Here is a 15,194-nt window from a genome sequence, read left to right on the forward strand (position 1 = left end):
TCTGCTATGCTGAGTGTAGTTGAGCTGATGCTCAATGCTTATTGAGGAAATGTTGCTTTGCAAAAATGTGTGTTGCAAAACGGTACAGTTATGAAGTGTCGTGATATTTTTAACAAAGTACTTGACTGTAAATCATTCTGTAAACATCACATGTTTAAACAATGAGATAGGAATATCATGCAAAATATTTTTTTCTGTGTAGCAGAACTTAAGTTGAAATGTACAACAGGCTCGTTAAAAGTTTCTGAATTGAGAGGGAGAAAGTAATTAAAACACATGCAGTTTTCCATATCTAACTTACTACAGAATAATTCTAGGCCAAAAAATATATTATTGAGCTGTGCTTGTGCTTTGAAGCCCCAGAAAGAAACAGAGTTCGCATACCAGAGTAGTTAGTCCCAGCCAGTTTCTGTCTTCAGCATATCAGCTCATAAAATTTCTCCTGTCTTTTTGCAATAATAATAACACAGCATATTCTTTAACTATTAGATAGAACGGGAGAACTCAGATGTTTCTGGTCAGATTTTCCACACAAAAGTTATGAACATAGTTAGTAAGTGTGTATCTAGAATTCTCAATGTATAATCTATATTTGCTATATCAAGTGTTTTCTTGTATGCACAATTTTTTCAAGCTTCTACTGATCCCTCAATATGCTAAGCAAGTGTGTAAGTTCAGGCACATGTTCTCACCTTGACTTCAATAAGGCGACTCAAGCACATGAAGTCCTACACCCACTTTGGTGAGATGGGGCATCAAAGCAACTTTGTACATTTAAGGGAGGAACTTTTGCACAGAATGTGCTTTAAAGAAGGGTTATCTAGGAGGCTATTTTGAACACATAGTTCAGTAAATGTGATACAGTCCGTATTTTCAGTGGTTTTCAAGTTGTGAAGTTCCTTTTCCTTCATACTAATACAATTTGTACGTCTGGTTACGTATGGAATAGGTCAGATTGTCACTGTTATTTAGGTACCTCATTTTTTCAGAACTGTCTATCCCAGCCTGATTAGATGGGCAGATAGACATCTTTGGAAATCCTCGTGGGGACATCTGTAAGTGTCTGTATACAAATACGATCTTGGGTTCACGAGAGACAAAGATGAGATCCAGATGTGGGCATCTGCAGGACTAAAGTAAAGCAATGGAGGTAGTATTTGAAATTGGACTGTGGCTTTAAAAGCTTGTAGAGATAATAGCATGAAGGTGAAGCAGCTGAGGGTCTAATCTTAAATTTTCAACAAAGTATGAGTTTGTGAAAAAGTCGTTCTTTGGTTTAAAATAATTTTTTTTAAAAAGTGTTAGTGACTATTCCAGTTATTGAGATTTGCTAACACATGATTTGACATATCAAATGTTGTTTGTAAGAGAGAATTCTGCCAATAACATAAACTCTCTCTTACACGCTGTTTTCCCCAAATCTTTCTTTGCAAGTACAGTTACGTAAAATAGTTTTAGCCTGCTTTTTCAAAAGGACTTTGGTTTTTTTAGGTTGTCTCTCTGATTATTGTAGCACAAAGTTTTAGCCATGACTGCATTTTTGGGGTACTCCCAAAATGTGCCCAGTTGCTAGAACTGAACTAATTTTCATGTTGTGTTTTTCTAATGTTCTCAAGTACCTAATTTTTCACTTGAAAAAGATTCAGCTGCCCATCATTGCCACTTCAGAGTCATTTTTCCTATGAATTGCAACCTTTTCACTGGAGTACAGAAACAGTCTAGCTTTTCATCAGGAGACATGGACAAAAGTACCACTTCACTGAACTGCAGCCAATAAAGGGACAGAGGTTGGATTACCACAGGCAAATACTGTGTGTGCAGATGAGTGATCTTGCAGTAAACTTAAAATTATATATTCTCCTTTCAACTCTCCTGGATTGGTTGGTTTAGCATTTGCTCTAAAATATGACATTGCAGTAAAGATTTAGCATGATGTACCATCTTTATTTCAGTCCGAGCCCATTTCTGGTTTTAATCATACTGTCGTGTGGTGTATGTGAGTGAATTTCTGAAAGTACTGGAACTCTAACCTTGACAAGGTATAGACTAATGCCTCCTGGCAATGCTGATATTCCAATCCATTTTTTTACACTGAGTTTCATTATTATTATTAAAAAAAAAAAAAGGCTGCATCTTAGAATTCAAGTTTGAACAGGCTATGCTGGGTTTGTTGTGGGTTTTTTTGGCCAGTGAGCCATGAGAGGCTAAAATGAGAGAGAAATGATTTAGGATCTTAAAAGACAATAAATAAATGCTCTTTATATTGTCTTAATGCTCTTAAATATTTCTGAAGAGAAATTGTCGCTAATGTGTTAGTATTAGTTCTCCTATTGCCTGATTAAGTAGTTTATAACCTTATGGTGAGACAACAGGCTGCTAGTTACTTCTTTCCCAGTGAAATATAGCCTGATATTCAAAACCATGGGCCTGTGTTTGCCAGGTCTTGCTCTATAAGAGAGATCCTAATCTCAACAAGATAAACTGCTTAAATAAAAGTTGATGAAAGAACAGTCCAAATGGTGGATTATGCTCTAACTGTTTTACAGTGCTTTGCTTTAGGAGAATTCTGTGCTTGTGTCCTCAGGGAAGTCAGTCGAAGAGCTGAATTTCTCAGTGTTTACAGGATTGTATTTATCTTGATTTTTATCAAGTTAATTTCTGTTCAGTACTTGCATATTCGTTTTCATTTTGTACTTGGAAGAAATTATGGGGAAAGGGTTAAGAGCATGCTTGCTCTTCATCTGTTTTAAATCTATAAATGTGAGCCCCTGTGCTGTTTCTAGGTTTCAGATTACGCTCTGTGATTTATAGGAAAAGGCTGTTCTCCACAAGTTGAAATCCCATGTGTTTCTCCACCATTGTAAAATAACAAATCCTTGAGAATGTGTCCAGTTGCAAAAACTGCAGTTTTGAAGTATATTTGTAGCTGCTTTTTTTTTCCCAAAGTGATGGCATTGACGTGGGAAGTGATGTCCCCTTGTCCTAATGCTATCTGTTCAAGGTTTGCCATGCTTTTCATTGCTGCTTACACTATAGCAACCCCCGTATGTTTATAATCTTCTATCACTTTATATTTGGAGGATACACCCACTAAAAAGTGCAGCTGTGAGCAGACATATCATTCTGCACAAGCTACATCCAGAGCCCCTGAGAGATCAGGGGCCAGAAGCCATGGTGACCTAATAGTCCAGCAGCTTCCAGTCCCTTCTGGTGTCTTGTGGTGTAAATCAGTGCAGAATTTGGCCTAATGTTTTTCAGTTGATTTCTGTGGCCATTTTTTTGTTTGGTTGGTTTGGTTTTGGGTTGGGTATTTTTTGGTGATACAGTATGATTTCAGAATATAGCTCTTAGAAACAGCTTCACAGCAGCAAGATCCATCTTCTCTTTTTTACTGTTGAATGGCAGGAGAATTTGCCAAATTATCTCTGTAGTAGAAAACAACATGGAAAATTTTAGGATTTCTGAAATAGTTATTATCACTGATTTTGCTAATGTAAATATTACTATTCAGGTCAATGGCCTTTTCCTTTCAGATATTTTTTCCTGCTGTAATTCCTGTCTCTGCAACAGGAGAGCTGCTTTATTTTGTCAGTCACAACTGTGTAATGACTTTCATTTGTGTTGAACAGCTGAGATACTCTCTTGATTTACCTACTTTGCCTTGATAGAATAGCCTGAACTTGTGAGGGTGTATGAGTGAATCTAACCTCTTGCCTATGATTTGGTTTACGAAGTAAAAACAACTTTTTTGTCTCTGTTCACCATTGTTTAAAAATACATGTTACTGAGATGAGGGAAAAAACTGAAGGAGGTTCAGGCTGAAGTCTTTGTGTGAGGTTGAATGAGTAGCAATGCAATACTGTTTTGACCTTCCATGGATCCCCAATTAACTGCCTCAGTAGTTGATCTAATAAAAGCTTATTCCTTTTGTCTCAAAAAAGGTTAAATGGGATGTTATTAGTAATGTTACATGATGAGTCTTAATTAAGATGTGGGATACAGCATATATTAAATTAGCATGTTAAAGTATCATGTAGAGTGGAAAACAATAATTGAGAATTCTTAATGAGTTGATCATAATTTTGATGCATTTATATCTCATACTTGGTATTATATGGTTCTGTGTACGGGTTGTATCTGATGCATATTCCGGGCAATGCAATTTAAGCCAGATAGAAAAGCCCAACTCAGCCTTGAGTTTGCAGTGGTCTTGTAATTCCCTATGACAAATACAACAAAGAGCTACTGTGGAGTGTTAACAACTTGTTGAGCATAATGAAGTAGTGTAACATCAGTCGGCTAAATATTCAAAGGTTATTGTAAGTTTAATAGGCCAACAATAGAGAGGCAAGTAACCATAGGCAATGTGGCTATTTCTTCCCAGTATCATTGATTGTAGCCCTGCATATCCTTGGTATAATTCAGAGCCATGAATTACAAGCTCTGCAAAAAATCTTTTTTAATCTGGAAAGATTGCTCTTAACCAGATGCTGCAAAATAATATCTATGGCTTTCCATATGCACTGAAATACAGCTCCGTTGTGTTCTGTCTTCAGCTTCTTCAGAAAAGAAGTTGAACATGTCAGACTATGTAAGACAGTGCCGTACATTCTTATTTACTTATCTGTGATCTCATTTGTGTCTAGTTACTTTAAAATTGCTTGGCCTTGAAACTGTCTGAAAAAGTAACTGCCTTCTGACTCAACAAGATACAGAGTGTGAAGAGCTGTGATTTGATACTCACATCAGCTGGTATTTGACACTGATATAACCAAAGTTGAGGAACAACAACCAATTCTGACAAAATGGGAACTAGTTTTTATATTTGTCCTGCTTTCTCTATAAGGTATTTCAGTTCCTTCAAAAAATAATTTTGTTTTCCTATTTTTTTCTTCCCCTATGTTCTTTGCACAACTCTTCATACCCTGGTAACAGACTTAAGTGAAAACAGAATTGTGAAAATATACAGCAAAGGCGATTTAGGATGTACAAGAAATCTCATGCTTTTGCCTGATTTCAACACAAACTTTTATAGTAAGGGTAATATTCTTAGCTAGCACCATTGCAGGCAGACCACAAAAGAAATCTCTGATGCTACATCTGTTTGCCCAGCATACTATTAGTTCTGAAAACATATGCATCATCTTTATTCCAGCTACAGCGATTTGTCTTGGTTCTAGACATACTATGTGTTGGACCATTTCTCCCCAAGCGAAGCTGAACAAATTTGAGCATTGCATTCCAAAATCTTATGCTGTTTACCTCTTCTGGAGCATCTTCTGTTCAGTTGGAAACCATTTTTTGTTTTGTTTATCAGGACATGCTGAGGAATGGACCAACCTGATCTAGTTGAAGATGTCCCTGCCCATTGCAGGGCAGTTGGACTAGGTGACCTTTGAAGGTCCCTTCTAACCCAAACTGTTCTATGATTCTAAGAACAGAGGGACAACTGGGGATGGAGTAGCAGGTCAGCTTGGTTGAAAACTTTGTTTTTAATGGCATGTTTATCTTTCTTATCCTGTGTCCATTCTCCCAGTATCACATAAATACTTTGCAGAAAGCTGTTATTGAAAATTCAGTTGTAAAATGATCCACCTTGAGTTACAGCAATATAGTCATTGTGCAGCAGCACAGATATTAAGAGCTTTTACTTTGGGTGAGTTACGAAGCCAAGCCCCTTATGAGACTTGTGTTCTCTGTCAGAAAAATAGCTTCCAAAAACTTCTGCACTTCGTGCCATCTCTTGCTTATCCACATGACGGTTGTTATTTTTACCTGTATTAACTCCAGGTCAGGAAAGCAATGGGTTTTTGTGTTTTTTTTTTTTTTCCCCTTCTTAGGTCTGCATTTAAATATTTATTTCAGATTGCCTTGATATGATCATATTTTAAAGGGCTAGACTGATGAGCTGTATTTTCCCAAGTCACTCTGAGTCTCAAATTTCCATTGGTGCCTGAAACATGTCAAGTTACTTGAGCTTGTTTTCCCCTTTCCATACAAACTCCTGTCTCCTGCTTCCCTGTCGCCCCTTGGGCATCTCTCCCAGGCCACCAGTGCAGAGCTCGGGATTCTTTCTGATCTGCCAAGTGTGGCTGATTGGGTTTCCCACCAGCTGCCATCGCCACGCAGAGGCTCCCAGAGCACGAGAGAAGCCCCCGTGCCATGCTGGGGCCATGATGGGTCCCTGTCACCAGCTGTACACCCGTGTCACCCATACACCCGTGTCACATCTCTGCTGAGGTGCGGCTGGGAGCTGGGGGGTCACACCACGCTCTGACCTGTGGCTGCTGAGACTCATGGGGAGGCTGCATCTTTCCAACGCCTTCCCCCACTTACATGCCATGCTTCAAGGATATGATTATGAAAAACCTACATTTTTTTTTTCATTTTTAAAACATTTCTTGTAATAGTAAGCCATTTTTATTCTTAACTGAAGATTCTAAAACATCAACATCTTCCAAAGGCAATGTTATTTTTTAAACTTGTTTTTGCGTGTCTCTTAAAAATCCAGAAACCGAGCTAGATCAGATTATCTGTAGAGAAAACAGGATTGCTGTAGCTGCATGAAAGGATTTCTGAGTTAAGCCCATGACTTTTGAGAAGGGAGACATGAGAGCTGCTGTAAAATAAAATACAAATCCGTTAAAATATGACTATGGATTTTAAAGTTACATCTTTTAAATAGAGACCAACCACAGATAGTTGGGAGAATACATAGTGGGGGAGGAGCTTACAAATGTTAATTCAGTTTAAGCTAATTCCCCTGGAGCTATGTTCACATTCAGTAAATAATAACCAAGATGTTTACTGGCTGAAGGGTTCACCAAAAGAGTGAATTCGACATTACTTTTACAGAGCATTCTTGCAGAGCCATTTTTAAATTTAGAATCACTAATGCTTCTATGGGAAGTCAGCCCCTACATTCCCCAAGGTAAGGAACAGAAATTACGTTGAGACACATGTGTTTAAGTCAAAGCAGCTCCTATTTTTAAAATTAAACACTCAAAACATACTATTCCATAGAAATTATTAATCAAATGGAAATAATTTGCTGCTGACATTGGATTATTCAGTGGTTAGATGAACAAATGCATTTGATTAAATCTTACCTGTTCATGACAAATTTGCAAGCATGAATAAGAGTTCAGTAAATGTAGATCTTTTGTAACCAGATTACTTGTTCACCAATAATTACTAGAATGCCTTTGACTGCTAAGACCATAGAAGTTGTAAAACTCTAGTTTACCTGCTATTTGTGATTCTTGTTGTTCTGTGTATACCCATAGCTGAATTCCTTTTCATTTGTCTTCTCACTAATTTCTAACTTTCACAAATGGATGGGAAGTCCAGAGGGCAAGGTGTAATAAAGAATGTTTGTCTGTTAAAAATAAACACATTCATATATTGAAAATGTTATGGGAGCATTTACATAAACACTAAGCTTGGCTGAAGCATATTTAATAAAACTTCGGTTCTGGTTTGCTCTTCAAGTGTTGTCATACCTTTCTAACACTTGTGGGCAGCTTTTACTGGTTTGCCCTTAAGGTGGGTTTTGTGAATCATTTGTGGGCCAGGGCATATTTTGAGAGCCCCCGCTAAATGTATCATAACGGCAAAAAACAGTTGCCAAGCTCTAGCAACAAATGAAAGGAAAAACGGGGTAGCTCACATTATTTGAAATAATTGGTGATTCTGTTTTTGTTCCTGGGTATGGTCATCAAGCATTTCCTATTACAGAATACACAGTGATGCAACCTTACCCTTCCAACTTACCGCATCTAAACTGTTGCCCGGTATGGAGAGACTCCCATCAGCTGTAATGGGCAGGGAATGACAGGACATGTGAAAAGACAAGAATAACCCTGAGCTGCAGCAAATTCTATACCAAAAGCTCCTGGAGGACTAACGATGAAAGATTTCATTAGACTTAAATGCGGTAATGAAATGGCTTAATGTTGTTACTGTGAATGTCGTCTACCAAATTCTGTGACAAGGAACATTTTTCAGTGCCTGAATGGAAAAAATATTACAGTTCGCATGCACAACATATTATCGAAATCTGATGCATTAAAGATAAAGTTCAAGTCTAAATAATGATTAGTGCCAAAAATTTCAGCCAACCGACTTCAGCCTTTTTTTTTTTTAATACTTTAGCTCTGTCCTATGTCAGAAATTTAAGATGACTGCAGAGAATTTAAATATGTTTGAAAACTGAGCTTGACTTCAAATCAGTGTTAGGTTTACTGAGAAATGGGAGTTTTGTAAAAGATATTATAAATCTGTGGCTCTCTCCTACTGAGTTTTTGTTCGTGTTAAACTCATTCTGAATAGGCAGCTTTGACCTTTAACGCCGATAATATCAGCGTCTGTGTATGTTGGGAGGTCTGTGCCAGACATTATGGTCCTGATAATAAAATGTTCTACAAATGAACAAAAAGGCAAGTGTTATAAATAGGAAATTAGCACCACCTTTCCTCCATCTTGTTGCTTTAATATTTCTGTTAACACTAAACCAATATGTAAAACACCTTCCTGAGATGAAAAGGGGAACAAACTTCTAATGGCATTACTAAGGATTTGGTATAAAATTCAGAAGCTTTGTAAACACAATAGATATTTCTAATTAGTAATTGTTTTTTCATTCTTATTCTTAAGTGAAAGAACTGTGCATTTCAGAATAGGGATTAATCTTGTAAAACTTTACTTAAAAAAAAAAAAAAAAAAGTGTTTATTTTTATTGAAACATAAACCAACCAAGCCATGCAACTGCCTATTTCCTTTTTTGTGAAGCCACCTGTTTTTTGTAACCAAAAATCTTGGTCTCGGTCCCTGGAAGTGTTTTTCTGGGCTGGCCATGCAGGTCCCCTTGCAGGAAGGAGGCAGGTGGGTGCTGGTGAGTGAGGGACTGGGGAATGAGCCACACCTTGGGAAACCTGTTGAAGTTTCAGCTGGCTGTGTTGTGAAAAATTAATAATGCAGTAAAATGTACAAATGTCTCCATTACAATAGTTTGAGGTATTTAAAATTTATAACAATTCTCCAACCAAATGAGAACGTCTATAAAATTACCTGAAGTTGTTTCAGCGTGCTTGTTTTCCAAATTATGTGAAATTCCAGTCCAGATTTTTGAGGGACTAATGAACAGATCAGGTTTCCTTCAAATGACTTGTTGTAGGTTAAGTATCCTAAAAACAAAAGGATGCAGGAAAAATTAAAGATTTCTAGTCATTTTATTCTGTTGGGCTTTCTGTTGTAATGTGGGTGCTCAATCCATTATACTTCGTTGCTGGGTTGGTTTTTTTTTTAATTCTCATTTCTCACGCTTTGACTAATGCCTGCATGCACAACAGGCTACTTTTTCAGTGCACGAATAAAGCAAACCTAGCTTATACCTACGAATAATTTAGGTTTGTGTGAATCTGTTGACCCTATTACCATCCTTCCTACGTGTTCTGACAATGTTATAGCTTCATTGGTGGCTTCGGGACCCAAATCGTTGAGTTTAAGTCCACAGGAAATGTCAAATAGTATGTGTCTTGTTCAAGGTGATCTTGATGTCTTGTTTATGTTGAGAAAGAAAACTACTGGTAGCCAGGGAAAGTTATTGGCAGTTTTTCTTCAGAAAGGTGCAGGCTGAGATGTTGTCTAGTATTGGAAGCAGTGATCTTTAGCTTGATTTTACAGGCATACAAACTACTTCAGTTTATTTTTGAAGATAGCGATGGTAATTGGAATCACTCAAATAGTGACTGGCGAGTCCCTTTGGATGTTGGTTATCATGAGATTAATGAGTGTGGTGAGGGTGAGGTTCAAAGCCTGTTGAACGCTCAGAAGAGGAAAATAGCTTCGTTAACAAAAGGGCAAAAACCTCATCTGCTGACCCTGTAGCTAATGTGCTTATCAAACAAGATTGTACCAAAGATAGACAAAACCAAATGTGTAAAAAAAAAAAAAAAAAAAGGGAAAAAAAAAGAGAGGGGTTTCATTTGCAAGAGAGCGTAGCTCCAGCAGCTACACTGGAGCAGCCAGTACCCTGTTGGTCCCTGCAGAGCCCTTCCATGGGGGGCGACTCTGCCACGGAGGCTCCGTCTGCAGGACGGTGCCGCTCCAAAGGGTGGCTCCCGCTCGCCGTGCGGATTCCTGCACAGCCCAGGTGTGTTGCTGCTGTCTGTCAGCACTCTCAGATGGCGTCATTTCCCACCACACTCAGGAAAAAAAAAAAAAAAAAGTATTCATGAAACTCTTGCTCTGAGGACAGTATTGTACTGAGTGGCTATCTGGCATCTAAACATGGTGTGTGTCCCCAGAGGTTGCAAACAGCCGTTCCGTAACCAGAATGCAGAGATGTCACAAGTGGCTGAACAAACAAATATCACTAGTTAATGGTTAAACTCTCAATTTACTAAAGCATTTGTTACCAGTTTGCAAAAGAGATCAAACAACTGTGAATCATAACCTTGGCTGCTAATTAAATCCTTTATTCCCTTCCCTCATCGCTGAAGCATTTAATCATGGGCAATCAGGACAGCCTGTTGTGCGGAATTAGATTTTAGAGCATAAGCAGAAAGCAGCTTACTGTAAGGTTTCCTACTGGAGCTGGAAATGGGAAGGAATAAAATGAGAATATTAACTTTGTCTCCTGGCATGGAAGTTCGTGTTAGCACTGAACAATGATTGATGTAAAATAGCTGCATTGGAAAATCATTTTGGTGGTATACTTTTGTTATTTCACTGAATGGCGAATATCAGTTTTACTATCTGGCTGTCTTGCTTATAGATGAGACTCGTCATCCTGATAGAGAATGAGGGATGTGGTGTGCTTTACTTGTGGACGTCTGTCCCAAGGAAAAATATTTTACTCAGAAATAATGGACTGTGAAGAATGCACCAGAGGAAATGAGGCATAAACCAAAATACTACAAGCAGTTTTACAGCAATTGAAATTTATTTCTATTTGTCATAAGATGTTTTTGTGTGCACTTACGTATAGGATGTATAGCTGCATGATAGTTACACTTTGATACCTTTGATATTTAATAGCAAATTAAGCAGTGTTTATCTTTCTGGCCTCCATCTCTGTGAAGCAGAACTTAAAGACCCCAAACACTGTGTTTTCTTTGTGTTTTGGAGAAGTTGTCCTTGTCCCTAGCAGCAGAGAGATGCAGCAAAGGCTCACAGAACGGGGATACCGTGAACTAGCATGAGGCTGACTCCATTCAGCGGGACTGGATCCAAACAGGCAGCCTTCCCAGTTAGGAGGAGCCAATTTACATTTTTGTAACATGAACCGTGATCTTTTAGTCAGATTTGCACAAGCAGAGACCTGGAGACAGTCTCTCTGAGCATCTCAGTAAGGTATCAAGAGGGAAGGTCCTTCCTATACAAATCCAACTGCATTCATGGATTAGTGCATAATTATTGAGGCACAGTCACGTTATGTAAATGCACTTAGAGTCTTAACGATCTGTAGACCTGTGGTGAAAAGCTTCATGTTATTAGTCTGAAAAACAAGCATATTTTACACTGTATCTGGAGAAGGCAATCTTTTCTTGACATCATTGCTGAATCTGAATAATTTCTGTAAGAAAAAGCAACCACCTAACCAGCAGTACCTACAAGAAAAAAATGTGAGGTTTATTTGGTTCTGTCTTTGGTTTTGCAGAAAGCTATTTTCCAACTAAAAAGAGTGAGTTTTCAGAAAGGGAATGCCCCAGCTACACGTGCCACACTGTTCAGAGGACAGGCATCCACCATTTGTACATGCAGAACCTCTGTTTGCTGGCAGAAGTTTGTCCTGAGGAAATACATGAATACTCACTAACATTCCAGGTTGGGTTTAACTGAAGAGGCTTGGGTGTTACCACACTATACCACACCAAAGACTCAAACTTGTACAGAACTTAAACATGATTTTTCCATCCCACAGTGAGTGTGAATGCTATGAGGTTCAGTACAGACAGAAGGCACTGCCTGTTGACATCTCAATATGCCTGTCTGTCAGAATTAGTAATAATAATTTTATAAAGATAAAAAATCTGGAATATCTAAGTCTGCTTTTACTGCTGATTCCCCAAAGCCATCCCTAGAAGTCCATTTGGGATGAGAGTTGGAAATACTACATGTTCATGCATTTAAAAAGGAAAGAAATTTTGCGCAATGATGTCCTTCAAAGACGTTGTGATAAGAGTAATAGAATGAGCAAGTAGAATAAATCATTAGCACAGCTTAAATGTTTCATTTGATATTTTAATGCTAAGAAGAAAAATCTATCATTTTTGCAAGCTTTGAAAAAATTAGTGGACCTGTTGCTCTTAATGAACTGTTTAAAAAATGTCAGATACTATAAAAGATCAGTTAAAGTACAAAGAGCAAATTATTAGATTTTAATTCTGTGTTCAATTCATATGCATGTGCATGAAGAGGGGAAAATATTTGTTTAAAGACATTTCAGATTATTTTGTCTTTATATAACTTACAGTTCAGTTTGGGGATACATATGTAATGTAGATATTGCATCCAGCTACCACAGGAACATTTTCATTGTTTTGGCAGTCATTAACTCAAAAATCTTTAAAGTGTTCGGGTTTTTCAAAATAATTGTTGAAAAACAAGTTTGTGTAAGTGAAGAAACATTGTACAGGACTTGGGGGTCGGAGGAAATCACACCCCACACCCCCCAAAAAACAAACAAACAAAATAATCCCAAACTGGATTTCTGGAGTGACCGTGTATAAAAGCTGGGCATGGCTGAATATGCAGAAAGTTGATAGCTTTGTGTGTGTGTAAATAAAACTGGGCAAGATTGGTGGAGGTTTGCTTAGACATAAGAGGAGGTTATGCAGACACCTCTTTTTCTATGAAACGCATGCAAACACAGCATAGGTCAGATAAAATCCTAGATTTTTATAGCCACCTTGGAAGGTGGGGAGGGTCAACATAATGGTGTGTTGTGCTCCCAGACTGAATCGCAACTTGTTACATTATGCATTTACATGTTATTGAAGCATTCACTGCAGGCTGCTTTATTTATTGTCTGGTTGGAGATGCTCTTTCCCCCCCACTCACCTCCCTTGTTTTCCCCACAGGCTGCGAGAACACCACCGCGCTGCAATTAAGGTGATTCGTAGGATGCAGTATTTTGTGGCAAAGAAAAAGTTTCAGGTAAGTTGTGAACAGAAAGTTCGTTTTCTAGATAAACCCTTTTGTTCTCCTGATTCATTGTTTCTTTTAGAAACTTAAGAGAGACTAACACAATTCATTTCAGTAATAATGAGCTACACCCACTATTCTCTTCCTCCTTCAATAGGGTGGTTGTTTAGCAGAAGGTTATTCAACTGTGGACACACTGGAAATAGGCTAAACTCCTGTAATGTAGTCTGAATTAAAATGTTTTTTTCTGCTAATGGACTTGACCCTTAACCCTCTGTTATCGCTGTCTCTTTCTCGCAGTGCAAACATTCTCGTATGTCTCCATTAATTCTGAGCTGTATGTTACTCTCATGCCGAGTCAGTAGGATTAGAGATTAAAATACTAGCTCAGCCTTGTTTCAGTCTCTTACTCAATGATAATGAAGTCCTGATAAGAAACTGGGGTGGAAATTTGTTAGTGTATTGGAAGGTTTCTCCTTCCTTTTCCCTTCTCCCCTCTGTGTGGATAAATCTCCTTCCCAGTTTGTGAGATATTGGTTCTCTTTACCCCTCTAGCCCTCACTGACGTACATCTCCTGTGTGCCACTTCACTTGCTGTGATGTTACAATACCGTAAGCATCTAACGGTAGCTAATTAACCTTGTTGCCTCGTCTGAATAAAAAAATCTGAATGCAAACTTTCTAAGAATGTGGTTTCTAAATCAGTTTCATTAATCCAGTAAAAACATGTGTTGACGGCCTTCAGCTTGATTTAAACCAGGTGAATATATATATGTAAGAAATATATTACTTTACTTAAAATTAATTAATAAGGGACAATCCCTAGAGAACAGGCCTCACAACTGAAAATGTAAAGAAACAGAGGGGCTTAACTGCCTACATCCATTTTCATATATGACCTCGGCACTAGTGCTTGTGACACATTAAAATGTTTTCCCACCCTTAATCTATACCCCCCAGAAGAGGGGGATGTCCTTTTTGCTTCAAATATTTCAAGAGTGCAAAGTTTGGGATCAAAATAAAGATGATGATGATGATGAGTAGCAGTCCAAGAGAGCATCGTGTCTGTAAGGCGATGTTTGCTGCCACTTCAAAAGTGTGATTCTGAGTTCCTCACTGAGATTTAGAAGCACTGCCTGAATTCTTTAGCAATTTTCTACTTTGCGTCTTTTTATTTTTGCTAAAATTCTTGAGCTAATTTATGGCTCAGGTTGACTGACCTTTTCAGAAATTTGTTATGTATGATGTATTCAGACTGTTCACCATTAAGGCTGAAATCTCCCTTGTCTGGGGATTTCTTGGAGGGAGCACTTTCAGAAAGTCTCTTCTAGCACATTTCACCTGTTATTTTTATTAGACTAACATTAAGACAGACTGGACTACTTGAAAATAATTTTTGTAGCCATTTTGTTGCTCCTTAACACTTGCTGGCCAGCACTTGTAACTTGGCAAGGGACATGACCCATTCCAGTGGTGTGTTCACAGCTGTTCAGTGAAAAAACTGCCAAAATGTGGACAGTTACATTAAACTTTATTCTCATTCTAAAACCTAATTGTGATCCTTTGCTCTATGGTAATTACTGAATCATTGCTCTCATAAATTTATATAATAAAATATTTGCCATGTTATTAACTAAACTGCTTAAAAACAAGAAATCTACCTATTATATATCTACCTCCCAAGTGGTATTTGTCAAAAACAGATTTTGAAAATGCCTGAACACTATGTGCAACATTATCCACCTGGCAACTAAACGAAACTCCCCTGTGGCAGATGACTTGATAGAAGCTGAAAAAGCATTTGACTGAATAGAATGGGACTATTCAGTTCATACTTAAAACTTGTTTGCACTCAGTATCCTGGTTGCTAATCTGGCTTCTCAGTTGTACTCTCACTTTCACATCTGCAAAAGACCTGGTCCTGGCCATCTACAAAATCCCTCAACAAGGTTGTCTCTCATCCTTCGTTAGTAGTCTTTCTCCTTCCTGAACTACCAATATAAGCTGTTACTAAAGAACTAAAAATGTCAGTTAAGCTGAAGTGA

General features: G+C 38.0%; 1 protein-coding gene across 3 annotated transcripts in view; it reads left to right on the forward strand.

The window, feature by feature from the left end:
• Positions 1–15,194, forward strand: part of KCNQ1 (potassium voltage-gated channel subfamily Q member 1) — a 355,093-nt gene that overhangs the window by 229,175 nt on the left and 110,724 nt on the right. For all 3 annotated transcript variants that reach the window (XM_065637046.1, XM_065637047.1, XM_065637048.1), the window contains one exon: positions 13,086–13,161. In XM_065637046.1, the coding sequence (XP_065493118.1) occupies positions 13,086–13,161 (76 nt within the window). The remainder of the gene's footprint in view (positions 1–13,085; positions 13,162–15,194) is intronic.

Source organism: Caloenas nicobarica, chromosome 5 (genome assembly GCF_036013445.1).
Source record: "Caloenas nicobarica isolate bCalNic1 chromosome 5, bCalNic1.hap1, whole genome shotgun sequence".
Classification (NCBI taxonomy): Eukaryota; Metazoa; Chordata; class Aves; order Columbiformes; family Columbidae; genus Caloenas; species Caloenas nicobarica.